At 38.3% G+C, this 22,474-nt stretch overlaps 1 protein-coding gene across 2 annotated transcripts in view; it reads left to right on the top strand.

The window, feature by feature from the left end:
* The window catches only part of Zdhhc2 (zDHHC palmitoyltransferase 2), a 59,326-nt gene that overhangs the window by 16,950 nt on the left and 19,902 nt on the right, over window positions 1-22,474 (top strand). The window contains exons 2-7 of one of the 2 annotated variants that reach the window (XM_085844010.1): window positions 5,489-5,515; window positions 6,776-6,870; window positions 14,543-14,663; window positions 16,093-16,162; window positions 16,699-16,731; window positions 22,055-22,175. In XM_085844010.1, the coding sequence (XP_085700136.1) occupies window positions 5,489-5,515; window positions 6,776-6,870; window positions 14,543-14,663; window positions 16,093-16,162; window positions 16,699-16,731; window positions 22,055-22,175 (467 nt within the window). Of the gene's footprint in view, window positions 1-5,488; window positions 5,516-6,775; window positions 6,871-14,542; window positions 14,664-16,092; window positions 16,163-16,698; window positions 16,732-22,054; window positions 22,176-22,474 lie in introns of those variants that run through there. The other variant, XM_085844011.1, reaches the window with a different exon arrangement.

Raw genomic sequence — 22,474 nt, 5'->3', positions numbered from 1 at the left:
CCAGTAGTGTGGATGAACCTGGAAAACAATATGCTGAGAGCAACCAACAGGACGGGAAACAGCCAAACTTAGAGAAATAGAGAGTAGAATGTTTATTGGTTTCCAGAACCTGGAAGAAGAGCAGAATAATAGACGGCATTCACCAGGTCAGAGGTCTTCAGGCATATTAGATGACTGTGCTCTGGGATCCCGTTGTCTATTGTTGTGCTTAGACGTAACACTACTGCATTGTGCAGTTAAAATGTTTAAAGGAGGCAGATCTCAAGCTGGGCCATTGCTGTGATTTAAAAAAAAAAAAATGGAGACGTTTTCTTACTATTGAGGCAGGAAAGAAACCGTTCTAGATTTAATAATTTCACAAGTGTAAAGACAGGGAATCCTAAGTCAGGACAGCCCAGTCTTCTGGACTCGTTACTAGCAGCTTATCCAAGCAGGGATGAACCTTCAAAGTGTGTTGGGTTAAAGTGTTCCTCTCCCTCTGCGTTGGCGAGGCCAAATGTTAGGATGCCCCTGGTGTTCTATCACCACCAACCCAGTCTTGCCCTAGCAACATAGCTCTTATTCGGTTTTGAAGTGTAAACTCAGTAAAGTGTAAACTCAGGCTGTGCCCATAAATATGGTTATTGGGACAGTTTAATGGTAGCAAAAGTGTTACAGTCTCTGTTCCTAGATGTTTAAAGCAGGCTGTTAGAGGAGGAGTGGTAGAGGGCCTTTTACCTCTTTACCCTAATTTCTGAAGCCTTCTTGAGAAGAAACTAAGTAGGATGGGTATCAGTTATTGGCAGACTAGTTGAATAAAGGTTATTGAAGTTGGAATAACCTTCAAGTAATATTGAAGGTCATCAAAGGTGGAATCTACCCAGGGCTGGAAGCCAAGCAGAATGCACGGTTAGGAGGCATAGGTTCCTGAGAGAATTTTGGGTTAGATAGGCCCATAGTTAGCTCTCAAGTCCATATCTTATAATTTGCCTACCATTAAAAAGTTATCTTATCAGGGGTACAGGTAGGGGGTTTTCAGAGGGGAAACCAGGAAAGGGGATAACATTTGAAATGTAAATAAAGAAAATATCTAATAAAGAAATTATAAAAAAGAGAAAATATCCAATTAAAAAAAAAGAAAGAAAAAGTTATCTTATCCCTGGAAGAGTGTCTCATATTTTAAAACTATAATATGGCCCACCTCACACACTATTTCTGCATATAGCATTTATCAAATGATTTCTTTGTAAAATTCAGTTTAGTACCACCATTATCGTCTGGCCCTCACTAACCCCAGATTCTCTCTCATCTTTGTACAGCCTCTGCGCTATTAAACCTAACCTCTGCTTTTGGAGGACGTTGTAAGCAACAATGTTTCCATTCAAAAGTCTTAGGTTAGAGTTTCAAATCTGAGGGCATCAGAATGTGACTGCATTCAGAGATAAAGTCTTTAAAGAGATTAAATTAAACTAAAACGAGGTCACTGGAGTAGGGTCTAATCCATTATGTGTGCTGTCTGCAAAAGAAGAGGACATTTGAAAGCAGGGTATAACAGGGAAGAGGAGCTGAAGACCCAGAGAGGCGGTGGCCAAGGAGAAAGGCTTCAGGCCACCAACTGTGTTCACATTCTTGCCCTTGGCTTTTTCTGCAGCCTTTGTTTAAGAACCCCATGCTTGCTACTTTGTTACAGTGTCTCTGATAAAGTAACCAAGCTGAAGATGAGGGGCAAGTCAGGAGGAATGGTAGGCTAAAGAAATAAGTGACAGCTCACCAAGGGGGCATGTGGGCATACTCCGGTAATCTCTGCTACTGGGGGGGGGGGGGGGGGAGAGTGTTGCCCTGAGAGGGAGGACCCAGTAGGGCAGCATAATGAGATGCTCAGAAAAGCCTGCCCTTGTCCCTGATTTAGCTTGTTTGGTATGGTTGCCCAAGATGGCATGTGATTTGTTACATTTTCTTATCATTTTCACCTTAAAAGATCTTGCCCCAATCCAGCCCTAGCGACTCAAATGCCCCTTTGAGACCACCACTCCAAACTCCAAGTTCACTGTGCTTCTAGACTGTTTTGTGTGTAAAACTGCTAGCGCTGAGCACCAGGGAACGCCTCTCCTCGTCTCTCCGGCCACATCTTCATCTACATTTCGACTACGAGTCCCTGATACACGTCAGGCTCTGTGCCAAGTGCTTTCCTTTCTTCTAATTTAATTCTCAGAACAGTCCTGAGAGATGAACCGAGCATTTAGACAGTTTAAAAAAAAAAAAAAAAAAAGCCTAGCCTAGATAAAATGTCAATGAAGCTATAAAACCAGGATACAAATCACAAATCTCAGAAAACAACTTAGAAGACCAAGAAAGGAAAATAAGGAATGAAGAGACTGAAGTGTGTGGTTGCTGACACTCAAGTTGCACCTGAGGGGTGGTAAGGAACACAGAGCTTGGTGCCAGAGGAGCTTTTCAGGTTCAATAAAGCACAGTCAAGCCTGTGTTCTACAAACAAGCACAGTGGCCTCGGGAACAAGACAGTGCAAAGATGCAAAGATGTGATTTTGAAGGAGAGGTTGGCCAGAGCCTGGTCACCTGTGACCTTAAGGGGGATGTAAGGACATGGTGGGTTTATTTTAAATGCAGCACAAGTCTTGGACTGGCTTTTAGGGAGATGGTTTCATCATCTGTTTATGTGTTAGTAGAAAATGTGGTTTTATTTTTTTTATTGAAAGGTGAAAATTTTTTAGAGCTATGTGGGGCTCCATTGTGGGATATAGAGTGTCAAGGCTGTATGCAGTAAGGACTGGTTTCCATGGTAACCCAGGAGAAAGCCATGTATTTGGAGCTTAAGTTCTACACTATTGAAGCCTCCTCCATTCCCTTTGTTTCCATCCTGTCCTTCACAGATCTGTTTATTATATGAACCCAATGGCAAATTTATTTTTAGAATCACTTTTGACCCAGGTTTTTAGGTCAGTTTTTTTTTTTTTTTCCGATCAGAAAACATTAAAAGATAATAGTTTAAGAGGAGAAGGACTCTTTAAGATAAAGTACAGTTTTTTGTTTTGTTTTGTTTTGTTTTGCTTAAACAACAAAATTCTATCTCAGCTTTGCTGTGTATGGTGATCGAGGTAGCATGTATGAACGGGCTGGAGTCCAGGTTTCCTGTGGGTTGTTAAAGTACCAGTCAAGGAGCTTTTGAGGAGTGGGCAGTGTGGTTCAGAACATCGAGAGGGGTGGAAGCATTGTGTACCAGAAAGACGTAATAGGATCTAAGGGTAGAGAGGAAGGTGGGCTCTGGAATGATTCCTAAAATCTCCATGGCATATGAGGATCACCCCCCCCCCAAAAAAAAAAAAAAAAAAGATGAGCAGGATTGAAGATAACATAGTAATTGAGTGCATGGACCCAAAGTTAATTCCAATAAAAAAATCAAAATGGAAGTAGATATATCATAGGAAAACAAACTTTAATGTAGTAGTAGTAGGAAGCTATGGTTGGAATTAAACTGGAAACATTCATAGGAATAGCGGGGTCTCTCAGGTCTGGCATTACAGTGGCCGAAAGGCAATGCCAGTTTTGATCTTTAATACATTGAAGATGAACGTGAGCTTCCTAAAGGGCAAAGGATTCTGTGATAAGAGGCTTCCACTAGCTGAATTTATCCAAGATGAATTCATAGTCAGTTTGACAAAAATTTCCAAAAATGAGCATAATTAGATCTGCTAGGGTTACTTAAGCATAAAAAATTAGCAGTAGGGAGAGGCCATTGAGGACTTCCACTAGGATGAGATATGAAAGACTAATGAGAATCGAATGAAGAAGTAATGGGATGGTAGTGATATGAGGAAAGATTTAGATTTCTTGTGAATACTAAAAACCAAACAGCCAAACAAAAAGGGAGACCAAAAAGATATTGTGATGGCAGCTAGAACCAGGAAGCCAGTCTAGGTAGTGTGGGTAGTCAGGAAATAGAACTGGAACCCAAACCCCTAGCCTTGACAGGGTCTAAGGTGACATTCCAGGGGGGCTTGGTTCTGCTCTTGGTGCACAGGAGCAGTTTGGAAACTATGGCGATAAATTGTTGTTCCTGCTCTCCTGCACCCCAACCATGCCAACAAAGGGCTGTGATTCCCTTAACACCATTAACCAAGGAAGAGTGTTAACTCCTGGAGGCACAGTAGAGGAGTTGATGTCTCGAGAGCACAATAGACCATTGCAAGACATGGATCGGGAAGAAGTTCTTCTCATTTATGATAAAATTAGACAAATGCATTTTGAACATGGTCCACAGTGTTGTTACTACTGCAGATGCTTAGATTGTTCCCATGTATTTGAATAACAAACATTTTAATGTAATAATAGAAATTCTCTTACTCATTCTTCCTAAATAAATTATATGTTTTATCTGAGGAAAATATGGAATTTCGTCTTGTTTTTGTTCCTTAACATAACAGTTAAGTTAGGTCTTGTCATTTAGGTTTTTATTTACAGTTACAAAACGGAAATCTAGATACCACAGTTCAAAGCCATGTAGGAACGAATTTCAACATGCTATAGGCATAAATGTTTCCCTTCTTAGAGCCATTCAATAATGTGAGAGGCTGTTCTCTAAAGCTAGCTCTAGAAATATTTAGAAAAGTGGGTTTGTTTGATCAGATATTGCTAAAAATCTGTCCCGTGATCCCAAGATTGCAGCCTGTTTAAAGACAGTGACATTTCATTCCAGAGTAAGGAAAACTGAGTAGGGGAGAAAAAAGATACATAAACAAAATGTGGACCTTCCCTTGGTACAGCTGAGAAAGGCCCAAATTCCAAAGGACACCACTATCAGCACAGTATGATCACGTGATCATAGCAAACAAATCACACTCGAAGCTAAACAAATATACAGAGCAAGAAGTAAAGAATTTGTGTGAATTACTGAATGTCGTTTCTTGTTCCAGCCCATTTCAGATGGTCTGTGGCTTGTCCTCAGCCAGCTGCTTTCTTCAGAGGAAGCCCATGAGGGATAGTGGTTCCTCATGCCTTGTCTGAGCCTCTTAACATTTGCTTGCAGAGCAATTAGAGCCATGGGCTATTAGGATGCGGAGTGTGTGTGCTGTAAGCACAGGCATTTGGTTCTTGTGGAGAATTGACTAGACAGTTGCTCATTCATAAAGACCAATACATATCTCAGGAACTGTAATGGGCCTGGAGAACACCATTTTTAATCTGAACTCGATAGCCGAAGGCCCACATACTGGTCATCTACAGAGGCCCACAAGGCTCAAACTTGAGGAACACTGCTTTGTTGGGTGAGGTGCACCACTGAAGCAATTCTGACTGAAGCTGCCAGCCTACCCTTTGACCCTCAGTTCATCATGCTTGCCCTCCTCTACATAAAGCTGATCAAATATTTAAAGAAAGTTGGTTTGAAGAAAAATCAAAGTATGAATCCATTTTAATGTCTTTTGTCTTCAGGGCTCTCTGCTTATTCAAACTTCATATAACCTATGACCTCTCTCTTTTTTCCTGTTTCTAGTGTCCATGGAAAACATTGGTGAACAAGGTAAAATATTGTTATGATTGCAGATATAATGTCTTAAGAACAGTTCAATAAAACATGCATTTGGTTGAGATTAAGAAATTATTCCTTGACAATATGATGATATGATAGAGTTAATGACATCTCATTTTTCTAAGTTCCCAAACTAAGATGTGTCACACATTTATCAAAGAACCCCATAATGACCTTAAGTGTTTCAAAGATCCTTGTAGTTCTAAGACACAAGGATACGGACAATCTCCTGTCCTAGCTTCAATTACTACCTTGTAACTAGTTATCTATCTGCAGAGCTTATGGAATTCTGCCTGTAGTCATGTTATGCTGATTGAAGTTCCATATTTGATAATACAAATTCTAAATGATTCCACAGGTTCAAATCCCATGATTCTTCAGAACAATAAACGATTGCTAATGAAATTTTAAAATATCAAACTTGTCATATTCTGCTTACTTATTTTGTTCTTGTTAGCAGTAGGGGCCTGGCACTTGCTAGAAAAGGAGTCTACTACTGTTCTACATCTCTAGCCCTCAGCATGCTGGTCTTCTGAATGGGCACATTTTCTGCAATTATTTATTTAAGAACTATATTAATGTATTATTCAGACAGGATTATTATCACCAGTATGAAATTATTTTGAATTCATGTAGTACCTTGAGCCTTTAAAAGAACATACAATGTGTGTTCTCGTTCTTTAAAGAAGAACTCAGGATGCTTGTCTTCACAGTTGCCCTGTGTGATAAATTAGGTAACAGAACCCCCGTGGAGAGAAATCACTTCATCCAGATGGTCCCTGTTCACATGTTGTCATTCTAACAAGGAGAGCCACCAGTGTCAACGAGAGCTAAGAAAACAAGCAAACAGCGCCTCTCAGATGGGAACGGCTTTGCTTTCTCTGCCTCTCTTAAGCAAAGTTCATGAAGCCTGAAAGTCTGGTTAATTAAATGTGGTTAACATGGTGTTTACTCTTCTGTAACAGCCCTATTTTAACAACTTAGGAAAGCTCTAACTAACCAATTAGAGATGGGCTTAAGTACAAATGAGGGGGTTTTATTTATGGATATAAATATAATGATATATTTAGAGATATTAAAAAATCAAATCTTCATAACTTTAGGTTTTTATTCAAAGAGTTGTGTTATTTGAACATAACATCAATAATATTTTATGGTTTATCATCATTGTAAATTTGAATATTCTGTGAATACCATGATTTGAGTAAAAATTTGCATATTACAGTGATGATTTTGTTTCTCTCATTTTAGTTGTGTGCCTCATGGCTTATCATCTACTTTTTGCAATGTTTGTCTGGTCATACTGGAAAACCATTTTTACATTGCCCATGAATCCTTCAAAAGAAGTAAGTTAAGACAATAGCAAAGTTATCCTAAAGATAGCAATCTGTAACATTGATTTCAGAAAATGAATTTCCTCCTTTTCATTAGGGTGTCAAATGTATTGAACACAGTGATGTTTGGGGATCTAAAAAAAATCTGCGTATGTTAATAAACATGGAATTTTCACTAGGTCCTTACTTTCATATCTGATAGAATTATTCTATCAAGTCTTCTATGCTGTCTTTCTAATTTACTGTCAAGCATCTAGATAGATATATAAGCGATAGGTGATAGATAGATAGATAGATAGATACATACATAAATATAGAGATAGATACATAGATAATATATACATAATAGATACACAGATAGATACATGTATACATACATACATACATACATACATACATAGACACATAGATACATAGGTACCTAGATATATAGATACCTAGATAGGTACATAGATAATACATAAGTAATAGATAGATAGATGATAGATAGATAGACAGACAGAAAAACAATTTGGGGCAACTATATACTAATTATTATAGTAAATACATATTAGTTGTCTGTCAATCACCAGAAACAACCATAAGTAACATAATTCATTATCTCGGGAATCAAGTTATCCATAGCTAGTTCACAGCTCTTAGCTACCCAGACTCCTTCTATCCTATTGGTCTGTCACATGACATTTTGATTCTGTGAGCTACTTCTTGGCTAAAGATGCAGCCCTCATTCCAGACATCATGAATATATTATAGCCAGAAGGCCATAGACAGTAGGAAAGAGGTGCCCTTTCCCTTCAGTGACATTTGCTTTAAGGTACTGATTCCATTTCCACTTGCATTTAGATGACTTCATTATGTGACCACATCTTGCATGGAAGCCTGTGAATGTAATCGTGATTCTCAATGGTCGTGACAGCCACTAAAGGCAGGAATGGGTATTGGGGGCAGCTAGCAATAGTTGCTACAGAAGGCTTTACATAGCAGTGTATGACTAAATTAGATTCTCATCTTTGAATATATTGTTCTTTTCATCTCTGGGTCTCTCACTTGGTTAAACAATTTTAGAGCAAGAGACAGTATCTTACATACTTTCCTATTCTAATATCATGTTTGTTGAATTGAAAAAAAAAAAAACCTTTGCTGTGCAGATCATAGCATAATTTTAATAGTTCAAGTTAAAAAGAAGAGACATTGTGGTAGATTGTTCCCTAAAGCAATTAGTTTGAAATGAATCTGTGATCATACTGGCCCAAAACTATCCTTTTGGCCTGGATAAAAGTTGTTAAAACCCAAACCACACATATTTGCACAGAAATAACAGTGTGTGTAGGCTATAGTGTTTCACAGACCATCTTTTGTCTCTGACTCTCCACCCCTTTCCCCTTTTCTGTGTGCTTTTTCCTTCTTCATACAGTATTTATTTCTTCCTCCTAATCTCTTTCAAGATGTCTTGGCCTTTGTGTAGGTTTTAAAGAAAATGCTGACTTCAATCAATTGGGTGAGCAACCACATCCTCTCAGGTGACTCACCAGTCACCTCGACATTGATGACTTTCTCAATTGTCCCCAGCTCTGATCACTTCGGAGAGTCTAATGTGTGTGTCTCTCTGTTAAACATCTTACTTTGGTTAGTATCCTGACACTTTAGATATAAACTGTAAAACAGAGACCACCCGTTTTGTCCTTCCCTAAACCACAGCCTGCCTACTTCTTACATTAGCAAATATCTCTGCCATCCACCAGTTGTGTGGGTCAGGATCCTGGTGTCTGTTTGCTTCTGTCTATCTGCCCCTCCCCATTCTGTCCCTCTGTTTCTTTGTCTCTATCTTTCTGTCTCCCTGTGCATTTCTGTTTCTGTCTGTCTCCCTGTGTCTGTTCTCTCTCTCTCTCTCTCTCTCTCTCTCTCTCTCTCTCTCTCTCTCTCTCTCTCTCTCTCTGTGTGTGTGTGTGTGTGTGTGTCTTTCTCTGTTTGTCTGTCTGCCTCTCTGTCGGTCTGTCTGTCTCTCTCTGTCTCTGTCTCTGTCTCTCTCTCTCTCTCTCTCTCTCTCTCTCTCACACACACACACAGTTGTCTTTCCCTCTTCCCATTGTCTGACATACTACATCGTCATGGTATTTAAGTCTTACTTATAACCCCTTCCCCAAACCCTGCAGAAGTCCATTCTCCACCTAGAAATAGAGTGTTTCATCTAAAGGGAAATTTAGCATCTTCATCTGCAGTGTGTCTGTTCTGCAGTGTGACTGCACATACTCCCACAGGGAAAAGTCTGTCTCCCTTGCCTGGCAGCAATTATGCTTGTCTCAGTCTGACTTCCTGCTTTATGTTCTTGTAACTCTCAACTCGTGTAGCTTCCTGAATGTGCTGCCCCAGTAGTTTTCTTTCTCAAACATTCTTTCTCTTTGGACTTTCCATCCATACCAGCAGCAATCTCCTGAAATTCTCAAGCATGGGATCAATTATTCCAAAGCTCAGTTTCTAGACATCTTTTTTAATATAACTGAACTGGGGATCCCATTTAGTTTCATAACTTTATATAGTATCTCATTGGTATAACTCTTAAATGAATACATTAGCCCAGACCTCTGTCCTGAACTCCAGACTCATCAATAACTAACTCTCACATCTGACAAAAAAATTTCAAATTCAATGAAAACATTTGGATCTCCTACTCGGTTTTCTGATCATTTTCTCAAAGTGGTCCCTTCACAGTAATAAATGGTGGTTACAGCCTCTACTCTTCAGGCCAAAAACCATTAGGGTCATCCTTGACTAGTTTTCCTCCCTCATCCTGTATCCAATTAGCAACTTAGCTTCAGGCTATGGATTTAGCTGGTGCCTACAGTGTAAACTCATGTTTCCACTCTGAGCCGCATCATCACCTCTTATATATCTGCTGCGTCATGTTCAGGATTTCTGTAACCACACCAGAAACAATGGCAAGCCTTCTAGTGCACACATAGAAATTAATCACAATGAATTTATGACTTGATCAGACTTTGCTAGGTGATTATTTTACAAAAAACCATGTGTGTGTGTGTGTTGTGTTGTGTTCAGACAACTCTGTGACGTAGATATTATTAGATATCACTTTATATGTGTGTATGAGTGTTCATGAGTGTGCAGGCACCTTCAGAGGCCAGAAGAGGGCGTCAGATACCCAGGAACTGGAGTTACAGGTGCTTTCAAGCCACTTTGGCATGAATGCTAAGAGCTGAACTTGGGTCCTGTGCAAGAGCAGTGAGGAGTATTTAACTGCTTAACCATCCCTCCAGCCTGTATTGCTAATTTTCATAGTGACATAATATTCTCATTGAAATATGTAATAATTGATGTAGTCATGCCCCATTTTAAAATGTTTAGAATAACCCTAACCTAATTATATATAGTGCTGATAGTAGCATGTTTGTATGTAGAGCTTTACCCACATCTTAAATTATTTCCTTATTAAAAATTCTTGGATGTAGAATTACTAGATCAAGGAAATTTCAACTGCTTGAGAAACTGTTACCCAAAAGAATTGCAGTGACTCTCAATACTACCAGTTATATTAGACTCTTGGCATTGCTTGCTATTATGAAAACTCTGTTAGCAACTCTGTTAGCAACTTAGTAGACAAAGTGTTCTATGTTTTAACTTGTACATTTTCCATTCTAGTGAGGGGATATATATATATTTCTGGTTTTCTGGTTCCTTTTATAAACCATGATTTTATTTTTGTGTATATGGCTAAAATTGAAAGCTACTTTAATCTAGGAATCATAGATGAGCTCAGATCTTGGTTCCTATTGCACTTACCAGTAAGAAGGTAGGCGTTTTGAAGAAATGATTACTTTTAGGATTATGCAGGGGTAATGAGGGTGAGTCAGGGGTACTTTTAGTGCCAGAAAATAAGTAAGTACTCAGGAAAAATAGATATAAGAGGATGTGTCAGAGGAACACATGGACCAATGACATAAGTCCCAGTGGAAACGTCAGACAATTTGAGTATACAATAAACATCTATGAGACTCCTTAATTAAATCAATAGTTGACTAAATTGATATATAAGTAATAGACCAGAAACCTCTGTTCTGTAGAAGACTTCTAAATAATTCCTGTAAATAACTCATCTTTTATGAGTGGAGGTATAAATTCCCCACTCCTTATTAATGAACAAATTTCTTCCAAAGAGTACAGGACAGAAAAGGAGGAAGGTTACAGTAGAAACCCCTGACAAAAAGCTCTCACATGCTGTAGAGGTAGCTCAGTGGTTAGGAACACTTGCTCTTCAAGTGAACCTGGGTTTGGTTTCCAGCACCCATATGGAAGCTTACAACCATTGATAACTCCATTTCCAGGGGATATGATGCCATTCTCTGACCTCTGAGACGACCAGACATGTACATGCTACATATACATACATGCAGGAGAAACATTATATGCATAAAATCAATCTTAAAACATTTAACTCTCCTTAATTGTATGATCAAGGCCAGCATCATATGGCCAGGCCTGTTATTGTGACCTGCTGGCAATGTCTGTCTTTCTACTAAAGATTTATAAACATCAGAAAAATTGCAATTGAGTGGGCCTCTACACAATACGAGTACTACTCAGAAATACTGTGGTGATAAACAAGAAAAGGGAAACATAAACAATTAGGGAAAATCTGAGAAATTGCTGAGACTAAAATGAACCCGAGGTGATGTTGCAACTGAAAATACTATGATATTTTTGTAATATGATATTATGTAGATATATAGAGTATAAATACTGGAGTAGAAAAAGATATTCCAAAACAGAGGATCTGAATCTCTGTGCTGAACTTTGTGTGGTGCACATTAGGTAACAATGTACCAATATTTCTTCGTCAAAGTGCTAAGTGTGCCATGCTACTGTAAGATACTCATAGAGGGAACTTAGAGATGGGCCACGTAGAAATTTTAGAAATTTACACGATTTTCTCAAAAAAAATTTTTTAGTAAACCTAAGGTACTTTTTTAAAATAAAATAAAATTAGTGTTACAAAAGCAAAGCCAGCTTGTAGGAAGAACTGTGACATCTGGAGACTAGAAACTGTATCAGGAGTTCCCAGCTCTACTTTATAAGATGCACAGACCTTCAGATCTGTACAGCTAACATCTTCTACTCTGTGAACCGATAGGGCTTTGCATATCATAATGTTCTGGAGGAGGAAGAACCATATAGCTCTATCCTATTCCAAGGTAGAAATCTATTTTTGACCTCTGTGTTATGTAAGTAAGACTTTCACCAGCCTATATTTGACTTCTTGGAGCTGACCCGGGTGTTCTGGTTAAATTTATTGATTTAAGTATTAAGCACGCTGGTGTCTCCCATGTCCCGTGCTCCCCAGAAGTTACTCCTCAGGTGAACAAGACCCAGAAACTTGGTGAAGAGTCATAAAATGTTGATAAATTCAGGGCACATTGACAGTTCTAAGGAGTTTTCATAAACCAATTCACTGCTGTTCGTAATGCCAGGTTTTAAATTAATTTCAGAAATGGCAATGGGAAGAGCTAAGGAGATGGCTTGGTGATACAAATTCTTGCTATAAGCTTGAGAACCGGAGTTCGAACAGGAAGCACCTGTGCAGTGGACCTGCAGTGTTATGGTTGGGCCTAGCAAAATGTCATGCATACAAAATTATTATGCTAATATACGAGTTATTTTCACTTTAAAGCTGAAGATACAGCCGGGCGTGGTGGCGCACGCCTTTAATCCCAGCACTCGGGAGGCAGAGGCAGGTGGATTTCTGAGTTCGAGGCCAGCCTGGTCTACAAAGTGAGTTCCAGGACAGCCAGGACTATACAGAGAAACCCTGTCTTGAAAAAACCAAAAAAAAAAAAAAAAAAAAAAAAAAAGCTGAAGATACTTTTAAGTTTATTTCATTGAGGGGAAAGGTTTATTCCCAATGTCATGACCTAATTTTTATTCTCTTTTCATTGCGTAAATGACTATGTATGTCATCTTAATTCTTTTTTTCTTTTAGTTGTAGAAACTCTCTGGGCAGCCAAGGCTAGTCTTGAACTCACAATCCTCCTGTCGCAGTCTCTTGAGTGCTTAGATTACTGGCATGCAGTGTCAGGCCCAACTCCAGCTTGTTTTAAATCTTCCTTTTAAAAATTATCTATCTAGTCTGTGAGAGTTTTATTAGTAGCTCCTCCTGTGAGGTATTTCTTAATATAAAACGGGTGTTTAAAGGCAGGGAATATAGCGCAGTGATAAAGAACATTCCTTTTATATATGATGCCCTAGATTTAATTCTCAGCACTACCCAACAAAGCACCTATAATGTACAGTTTAAAGAATAATCAAATACAAGCGCCTAAGCAAACATTCAGCCAACCTATAGGACGTTCTGATCTTTTCTGGCTGCTATAAAGGTCATACTTGTATTTCCCTCTACTCTCCAAAGGGAAACAACTCCTCTGCGTTTTGTTTTAAATATTTCCTTGTTCTTTATAATTTTATCACATATGAGTGTGCCCTTATTGATAATATAGAGGCTGTTTAGTTTCCTGACGTTGAAGCTTTATAGAGAATGTGTTCTATAAGATAATTAGTTATTGGTGTTTTCAGCAAGATACTGAGATGTGGTCCTTCACTGTTGGGCCAGTGTGGTTCATGGGTAAGCGCCAGTAGCACATTTAGATGTACCCTACCCTAATTAATTTATCCACTACCCTTTATAGACATTCAACTGCAGTTCACATTTTTCCCATTCCTAAGAACATCACTGTGGTTGATCTTGTACATAATTTCTGGACCTGTGTATAGGGTTTCATGCAGTGCCAACTCTGGGGCTTTGGTATGTGTATGTGGTTATCTAGTAGAAGCCAAAACAATTTTTTGTTTTTCTCAAATAAGTATGGTTAGTTAAACCAAAGAGTCAATATAAGCAGTAAAATGAATAATTAGTTATTTGGGTGCCAGAAGAGATCCTGAGTAACAACTATGCCTAAGTTCAAATGGTCTTAAATACATACATACATACATACATACATATACACACACACACACATATATATATGTATATGAATATATATATATATATATATTCAAATGATTCATTTTCTTCTTTTGTTTCTAATAGTATCTAAATGAAAAATTCATCTGTTGAAGCATTTTTTTTTAATTGGGCAAACTTATCTATTGTATAATTAATATTTTGACAGAATTATTCATTTTATAAACAATTTTCTACATTCCATTCCCTTTCACATTAAAAACACTTGGGAAATAGGTATAATAACTAGTATGCCTATGTTATTGTTATTATTATATTATTATTTCATCATCACATTCTTTTTCAAGATTCCTAATGTAGGGCCGGGCGTGGTGGCGCACGCCTTTAATCCCAGCACTTGGGAGGCAGAGGCAGGCGGATTTCTGAGTTCGAGGCCAGCCTGGTCTACAGAGTGAGTTCCAGGACAGCCAGGACTACACAGAGAAACCCTGTCTCGAAAAACCAAAAAAAAAAAAAAGAAAAAAAAAAAAAAAAAAAAGATTCCTAATGTAGTTGTCTGGGAGGTTAAGAGACGATTTGAAACCTTTTTAATCTGCCTGATTATACTATATACCATTAATATTTTATATTTTATAAGTACCTTTGGGTATAATAGAGCAGACAAATGTGTTGTCATTCCTTTGAAAATACTGATTAAAATTTAAATTTATTCCTCAGTTCCATCTCTCTTATGCAGAGAAAGAATTGCTGGAGAGAGAGCCAAGAGGAGAAGCCCATCAGGAAGTTCTGAGGCGAGCAGCCAAAGACCTTCCCATCTACACCAGGACCATGTCCGGCGGTAAGCCCTGATAATGAGGGCCTTGGAAGAGCACCCAAATGGGGCGTAATGACACTTAGAAAGCATCTTCCTACTCATGAGCTGCCAACCACTCATCTGACAATGCGGTTGCTGTTGCTTAGGTTGCGATTAAATCTTCCCTGCACAGTTCCATAAGACAGAATGGAAACATGAGTCACGCACACAGAGATCCCAGAATCGACTCTCATTCCGTCCCTCCTACTTGGTCGTGACTTGGTGACGACATAAAGGGCTGCTGAAGTCTGCGTCCGTCGTAGAAAATTTACTTTTAACTATAAACCTTCCTATTTGTATTTAAGGAAGCAATATCTCTAGGTGATGTAAAACTCATAGTTTTGCAAATATTTTAATAAGAGTAAAGCAGTAATTGTATGAATTATATAAAACATAATTTAGGCATTGCTCTCTGTCTTTAAAATAGGAACTATTATACAAATAACTTTAGCCTGCTTAACTTATATTTTAAGGTAATTTAACATCTAACTAAGTCATTGTCTTAAAAAAAACAAAAAAAACAAAAAACAAACAACACACATGAACTACAGATAATCACCCAGACATGTTTTGTGGCTTTAAGCTTCTGTATGCATCTTATGACCCATTAGCCCATTTTTCTGTTGAGTACTTAAAATATGGCTAGACGAAGGTGAGAATTCTTAAAGATAAGATACACAATGTCTTAAAAGATTTAGTATAAAAATGTAAAATGCCTCATTAATACTATGTAAATCGCATTTGCTTTTAGCTCACATTAGAACCACACCGAGTCTACCTCTTACACAATTTCCACTGCAATCTGCTGCACGCTGTGAGATTTGTGCAGAGAAATCTCATCTCAGACTCAGCCATTCCAGATAGACTGTGCTCCCTGTGCTATTGAAGAAAAGATGCCGGCATTACCTGCAAGAACTCAAATCCATAACTGGAAATACCTCTTCCAGGACCTGCTTATACTCTTGTATCACAATTAACAGAGATGTGAGGTCATTTCCAATTGTTGCAACCAATAGCATATATTTACACACTCTAGAGAATGTCTCTGTGGTATATCCTCACCCAGTTAGTCACAGGAATAAGTTGATTTAGGTGAGGGAGCCTTTCTGTTGACGAGTAGAAATGAACACATTTTCCCCTTGAGCTGTAGCTACTGAGGATGGAGAACTCCTGAAACAAATTTACCCAGGAGGTCTCCTGCTCTTGGAAAATCTCTCCAGAGAAGTCTGACTCTAGGCAAGCTCATGCTCTGTGTTTAAAATTGGTTGACTATCTTTTTTATTTTTCTCCTTTGAGTCAAATTTAAATCCAGAATGCGTTTTAGAGTTTAAATGTGGGATGATGATAAAAAGCCATTTCATTGTATTTTCAGTGACTTGTTAAGCTTAAGACTAAGTGAACTCTTTGTTCCTAGCCATCCGATACTGTGACAGATGCCAACTTATAAAACCAGACCGCTGTCATCACTGCTCCGTCTGTGATAAGTAAGAAAACCTTTGCATCTCGAGCATCTCCATGATCGTGGGCATGTTGTTCAGGACCGCGCTTCTGCTTTTCAGATTATCACCACAGTCCACACGCAGGCCTTTTATGCCTCTGTTTAGAAACATGAGTGGGGGTGTTCTTTGTATTAGCCGCAGTGTAGACGCAATTAACGCTGTTTCCCCTTGATCCGCTTCACATACTACTGTATATTTAATATGTAACAGAAACAGTAAATCTTGTCCTAAAGATGGATAGTAAAGCGAAAACTTTACATAGGTTTTGTGTATATTTACAGGGGTTTTGCACTTTTTAGTACAAACCATTCTTGTGTTAACATAATAGTCTTTTAAAAAGAAACTGATTCGTATCTTAAGGAGTATACTTTGTGAAGTTTTAGTGTTCTTTATTATGACTAGAGTAAGATATAATGTCTCTTTTCGATGAGAATAAGTGATTCTGTGGTATTTTATGTGCCAAACCTGTTGGAAATATTTTATAAAGCATTGTGTTTTATTTTGGGGGGGGGTATTTTTAGATGTATTTTGAAGATGGATCATCATTGCCCATGGTAAGTATGAGCCTATAATTAAAACAAGTTTGTATCAGTTACTAACTTAATATAAATTGAGCCACTTTTTTTTTTTAACAAATCTTTTTATTAATTGGTTTCCTTACTTGTCCTCGGAGGCTCAATTTCCAGTACTGAATTAGCTTCAAAGAGCCTCCATTTGGGAGAATTTCCATTAAATAATCTTAAAACTAGTGTGTTAACAACATTAAAGTTAATTTTACACATTTTACATGCACGAAGGGTAGTCTTTTATGCACATACATAAACACAGATGCACTAAAATACTTTCCAGAAATATAAATGCTCACACATTAATTACATACGATACCTCCGTAGATGTTTATAATAAACTTTAACAATTTAAACTTTAAACTTTCAAGGAAAACTGCATTGGTGGGTAGAATAGTAAGCAGACAAATACACAAGTATGGTTAAACAAGATTTTCTACTTAGAACTCATTCTTGCGATTTTTGGGGTTTTTGTTTGTTTGTCTGTTTTTTTTTTGGAATTTTTACTTTTTAAAATTTTTTTTTGCCTACTTCTAAGCCATTAAGTTAAGTGACTTTGTGGAGGGCTATCTTTAAGATCTGCTAGGGGAGGTCAACTCTCCTTGTTACCGTTTTTTTCGTTCTGCATACATGTTAATTGTGCTAAAGTCACCATGGCTGATCTCAAGCATTTATTACAATTATCGCACAAATTTTACATCTTCCAGGGGTGACACACTGAAGAGACATGAATGCTCACAAGACCATACTAGGTGGTGTGTAGTACGTATAGGTTGTGATTTCCTAGGAACAGGAGAGAAGAGGGGAAGGTTAAGGGTTTTTTCATTCGAGATCTCTTGCGATTATACCTCTCTTGTTTCTTCCCTTTTTTCTCTCACACTTCTACCTATCTTCCACTGCCCCCCCCCAATTTTCTTGTAGGGAGCAGCTCCTCTGTTTGATGGCATCCCCCAGTCTCAGAAACACATCTCCGTTCCTTTACTTTCCCATTACAGCTTTCTTTTACCTGAACAAGTTTGTTCATCTCCCACAGTCAGTCCAGAAGTGCCAGGACATCCCTACCTCCATGACGATCCTTTCAGCCAGTCAGAGACTGGCCAATAACCCAACTCTACTGACACTTTTTCCTCTCCTTTTTTATGGTGATGGGGATCAAACCCAGGACCTAGAACATGCTGAGGAAGCACCCTGCCCTAAGCTACATCTCCAGCTCTTCTTACCATCTTTATCTAAAAACAAACATGCCAGCCCACCTATCTTTACCAAAGCTGTTGTCTCAGGGTCTTCTTTGAGGAGAGCTCACATCGAGAATTCTGTCTAGTTTTCTACGTGATCTAAACACAAACAGTCTAAAATGATCTGGCCAGACAGCTGGTGCCAATCTCTTCACTTAAATGAGAGATTGTGATAGTAAAGAATAGGGAGACAGGATAACCAGATTTGTGCTGGGTCAGTGCCTACCCAGGTAATAGCTCCTACCATCCAGTGTTAGATGCACAAAGTTACAAAGCTAGAAAATAATGACTCACAATGAGAGCAGTCTTTCTAAGCCAGCAATTAATATGGCAATAGAGTAAGAAACTTAAGGATAATATCACCATCTTTCAAACTTTGACAGATCTTATTAAATAGCTTAAAAAATAAAAAGAATAGCTAGACGACTGTAGCTATTAAGAAATAAGCTTCCGGAGTATAACTTCTTTAATCTCCACAAGTTTATTGAACTCTTTCCTGCACTGATGTTTCACAAACTGCTATGTCTGTCCCCACAGCATCTTCCTGCACCCCCTGCAGGAATCACCAGCCTTGTCAGTGTGTGACTACAGGAGGCCAGGTGTCTTACATTCAGCAGGTGTCAACTCAATGCAGCATTTGACTTTTTTCTTTTAATTTTCAGATGGGATCAGCTGGGTGCTCAGCCAGCATGTATGAGGCCTTACGTTTACTACGTCACACAAAAAAATAATTAGGAATTTAATTTTAAAGACAGAGCTAGGGATGTATCCCAGTGGTAGAGTACACGAATAGTAAGCGATGAGATCTAAGTTCAGCCCCCACCCTCCGAAGTACAGAGAAAGCACAATGTGGTTCTCGAGTTCAAAAGTAAAAGCAGGAAATAATTTTTTTTTTGTTGTTTGGTTTTTCGAGACAGGGTTTCTCTGTGTAGCCCTGGCTGTCCTGGAACTCACTTTGTAGACCAGGCTGGCCTCGAAGTCAGAAATCCAACTGCTTCTGCCTCCCGAGTACTGGGATTAAAGGCGTGTGCCACCACACCGGGCTATAAGTTTTCTAACATCTGTTTTTACTTCTTCCCTAATCACAGAGAACCACTTTTGGTATTGTCATGGCGACTGTTTAGGTCTAGATTTTCCTTGTATATGTTTGTATATGCATACATACATACATGTATGTGGTCTTTCTCTTAACAACACAACAACAACAATAACAACAACAAAACCCAAAACAACAAATGGCTTACAGAATTGATGGACTGGATATGATTCATCTTTTTATTCACTATATTCTGGAACTGTTTCCACACCATTATATGAAAATTGTTTTACAGCTGTTATCTGAATATAATTTAGGACATTACCAGGTTATACAGCTGCCTTTTTATATAGGCCTTGTATGTGGTTTTGCGCTTTAGAGTACATATCAACTCTGAGCATTGAAACAGGGCCTGTTGGTTTTGTATTCAAGGATTTGCACAACTGTATGCTTGGGCACTTACAATTACCCACTAGGATTTAGGAGATCACTCTCACACATGTCTTTTTAGCTAAATGAGAGCTTCCGTAGTGTTGATCTGATTGAGTTTTTCTACTGGAGGAATGATTTTTCCTTTAGCATACAAATTTAATGAATTATATTTAGAATCCTTTGGTGTGGTTACCTAATAACTCCTCAAATAGAAGTAAATAATTTTAGTTTCAATATATTGAATGCCCACTGTATATTAAAAACTATACATTTTTTAAAAGTTATCTTTATATGCTGATAACAGAAAGAAGTAATATAATTTGCCCTGAGGCTCAGCAGAGTTGAAAAATGGACTCAAAGTCATACAGCTGGTTTTGTTTGGGAGCCTGAAAAGCTAATTTTTTTCCAACATACTTTACTCTCTTTTTAGTTGTATTCAGGAAGCAGTTTCTGTGAAACATTCCACTGCTAGCTTTACACCAAATTAAAATGATCTAACCCACAGTGTGTTGTTTCTGCATAAACATCAAGTTGTCCTTCCGGGGGGTGCTGTGTAAGCTGGGTCCTCAGACCAAACTGACTCTACAATAGGCAGTTACAATGTCTACCCAAAAGCTGTCTGAAGAAAGTATATTGTTATTGTTCAAGATAAATACTCTTCTTCAGGGGTTGGGATTTAGCTTAGTGGTAGCAAGCTCAAGGCCCTGGGTTCGGTCCTCAGCTCTGAAAACAAAACAAAACAAAAACCATAACAAAAAAAAAAAAAACCTCTTCTTTGTTTCTTCTTGAAATACGCCTTCCAGAATCATCTATGTACATATATCAAACTTGGTTTTGATTGTAGGTTCTTGTATGGTCAATTATCCCAGTGATCTTAAGCATGAGTTACAGTAAGCTGAATCAGGTATTATAAAAGCCTGATCAAAATCATTTCCTTTCTATAAAAGTGTTCTTCATCATTTAATAAAAAAATCTTCTGTTTGCATTCCTTTAGAAAGAGGCACAACGGGTGGCAGTCAGTGTAACCCTATTCACAAGTACCCTTGCTTATACCCACCCGCCCCTCATTCGACCTCTGTTTATCCTCTCTACTTCTTGAAAGCAACACTAGTAAGCTAAGAATATCCTGCATTCTTGGGAGAGAGATCACATCAGAGAAAGCCTGTACAGGACCTGTTTCTAATACTCTTTCTTGCCATTATTCCATTCTGGTGCCATAAAAAATAATCTCAGAGATCTGTCTGCATTCCCACTGGACCCCTCCAAAGCTGCAAACATAACCATTAGTGAGTAATGTGTGTATTTGTGAATTGCTTCTCTATGGACAAGACCTTTAAGTTCAAACTTACTAAACTCCAACTGGTCCTTATGCTTTTTGAGGCATAAGCAAAGTCCATGAGAACACGGGTTGTTTTTAAACAAGCAAACAAAAACAAGAAATGAAAAAATGTTTTGTTTCATTGCCAAGGTCAACAGAAAGAGGAAGAGGGAGAGGGAGAAGGGAGAGGGAGGAGGGGGGGGGAGAGCAAGGAGGAGGAGGAGGAGGATAGGGACTCAAGAGGAAACAAGGACAGGAAGGAGAGGAAGCAGTAGGCAGACATTATGCAGTAGATTTGTCATCCTAGCTACCTAAGAGTTAACCCCATCATCTGTATCAGTCAGGTTAGCTACGGAGGGTGTTAATGTTTGTAGAAGATCATGGAGCCATGCCCACGTTTTATGGAAAGCAGAGAGAACGGCTACACAATGAAATGTACTCACTTTGGGGTTATTGATATTTATAGTTGTGATTCCACCCTCCCCCATGCATCATATAATGACTTTAGAATAGGAACTTAGGGTGTCTCGGTTTTTATATTTGGAATCACATCCCCAGAGTGACATAACTGTCTAATATCAAATGGGCATTACACTTTATCTAGTTGGCTCTCACACTTCAGTTTCTTAATTCTTCGATTTAGTACACATTGATTGATCTTTGATTACCAACATGATGGCATACATGCAACGAGGTCATAGAAGTGACTTCAACCAAATTTAGGGAAACTTAAGAGACTTTAACTTAGTTTATCATAGTACAAATAGAATCTAGATATAACCTAGTGGATTTCCCATGTCTGTTTGACTCTGTTGGCCCTGTCACAAGCTCTCTTCCTTAAGGTAGGTGTGTGTTTATCTAACTCATTGTATATGAGGTGTAGTAGCTTTCACTGTGATTGATTAAAAAAATATTAAGAGTCATATACTGAGGGCTGGAGAGATGGCTCAGCAGTTAAAAGCACCGCCTGCTCTTCTAGAGGTCCTGAGTTCAATTCTCAGCAACCACATGGTGGCTCACAATCATCTCTAGTGAGATCTGGTGCCTTCTTTTCTTTTTCTTTTGCCTGCAAGCCAAATGCTATATACATAATAAATCATTAAAAATTCATGTTGAATATCTAAGTGCAAAAGTTCATTTTCATTGTGTTAAAAAACGTTACTGTTCTTTATGAATGAAATGATAATGAGTTTTAAATGGAGATAAATCAAAAACCTATGCTATGCTTAAACATATTTATCCCTAGACTGGAGATGTAACTCATTAAGACTATTTTTGTTTTCTTGACAGGGTGAACAATTGTGTTGGATTTTCAAATTACAAATTCTTCCTCCTTTTCTTGGCTTACTCTCTGCTGTACTGCCTTTTCATTGCTGCTACCGATTTACAGTATTTTATCAGATTTTGGACAGTAAGTCATCACTTTAGTGACTTTTCTATGTATGAACATTCAGTAGCCAGTCATTTCAGACTCTCTAGGGCCACTCTGTGTACAGTCAGGCCTCTGCATTCACAGTCTGTATTTGTGTACTCACCATCTCAAAATTTACTTAGAACTCCCAACCAATGTACTCTGAGTTTTCTGAACAGTTTCTAGGCATGCACATATTTGTGCAGCATACATGCATATTCCTAGTTGAGGTAAACAAGGTATAGTTACACCATCTGCATCCCAGCATCCTTTAAACAGGTATCTTCTCCCATGGTCTG

Source organism: Mus caroli, unplaced genomic scaffold, assembly GCF_978045245.1.
Source record: "Mus caroli unplaced genomic scaffold, Mus_caroli_1 scaffold_10, whole genome shotgun sequence".
In the NCBI taxonomy this organism is placed as follows: Eukaryota; Metazoa; Chordata; class Mammalia; order Rodentia; family Muridae; genus Mus; species Mus caroli.
Note: the sequence above shows the minus strand (reverse complement) of the source record. Positions and strands in the feature narration are given on the sequence as shown.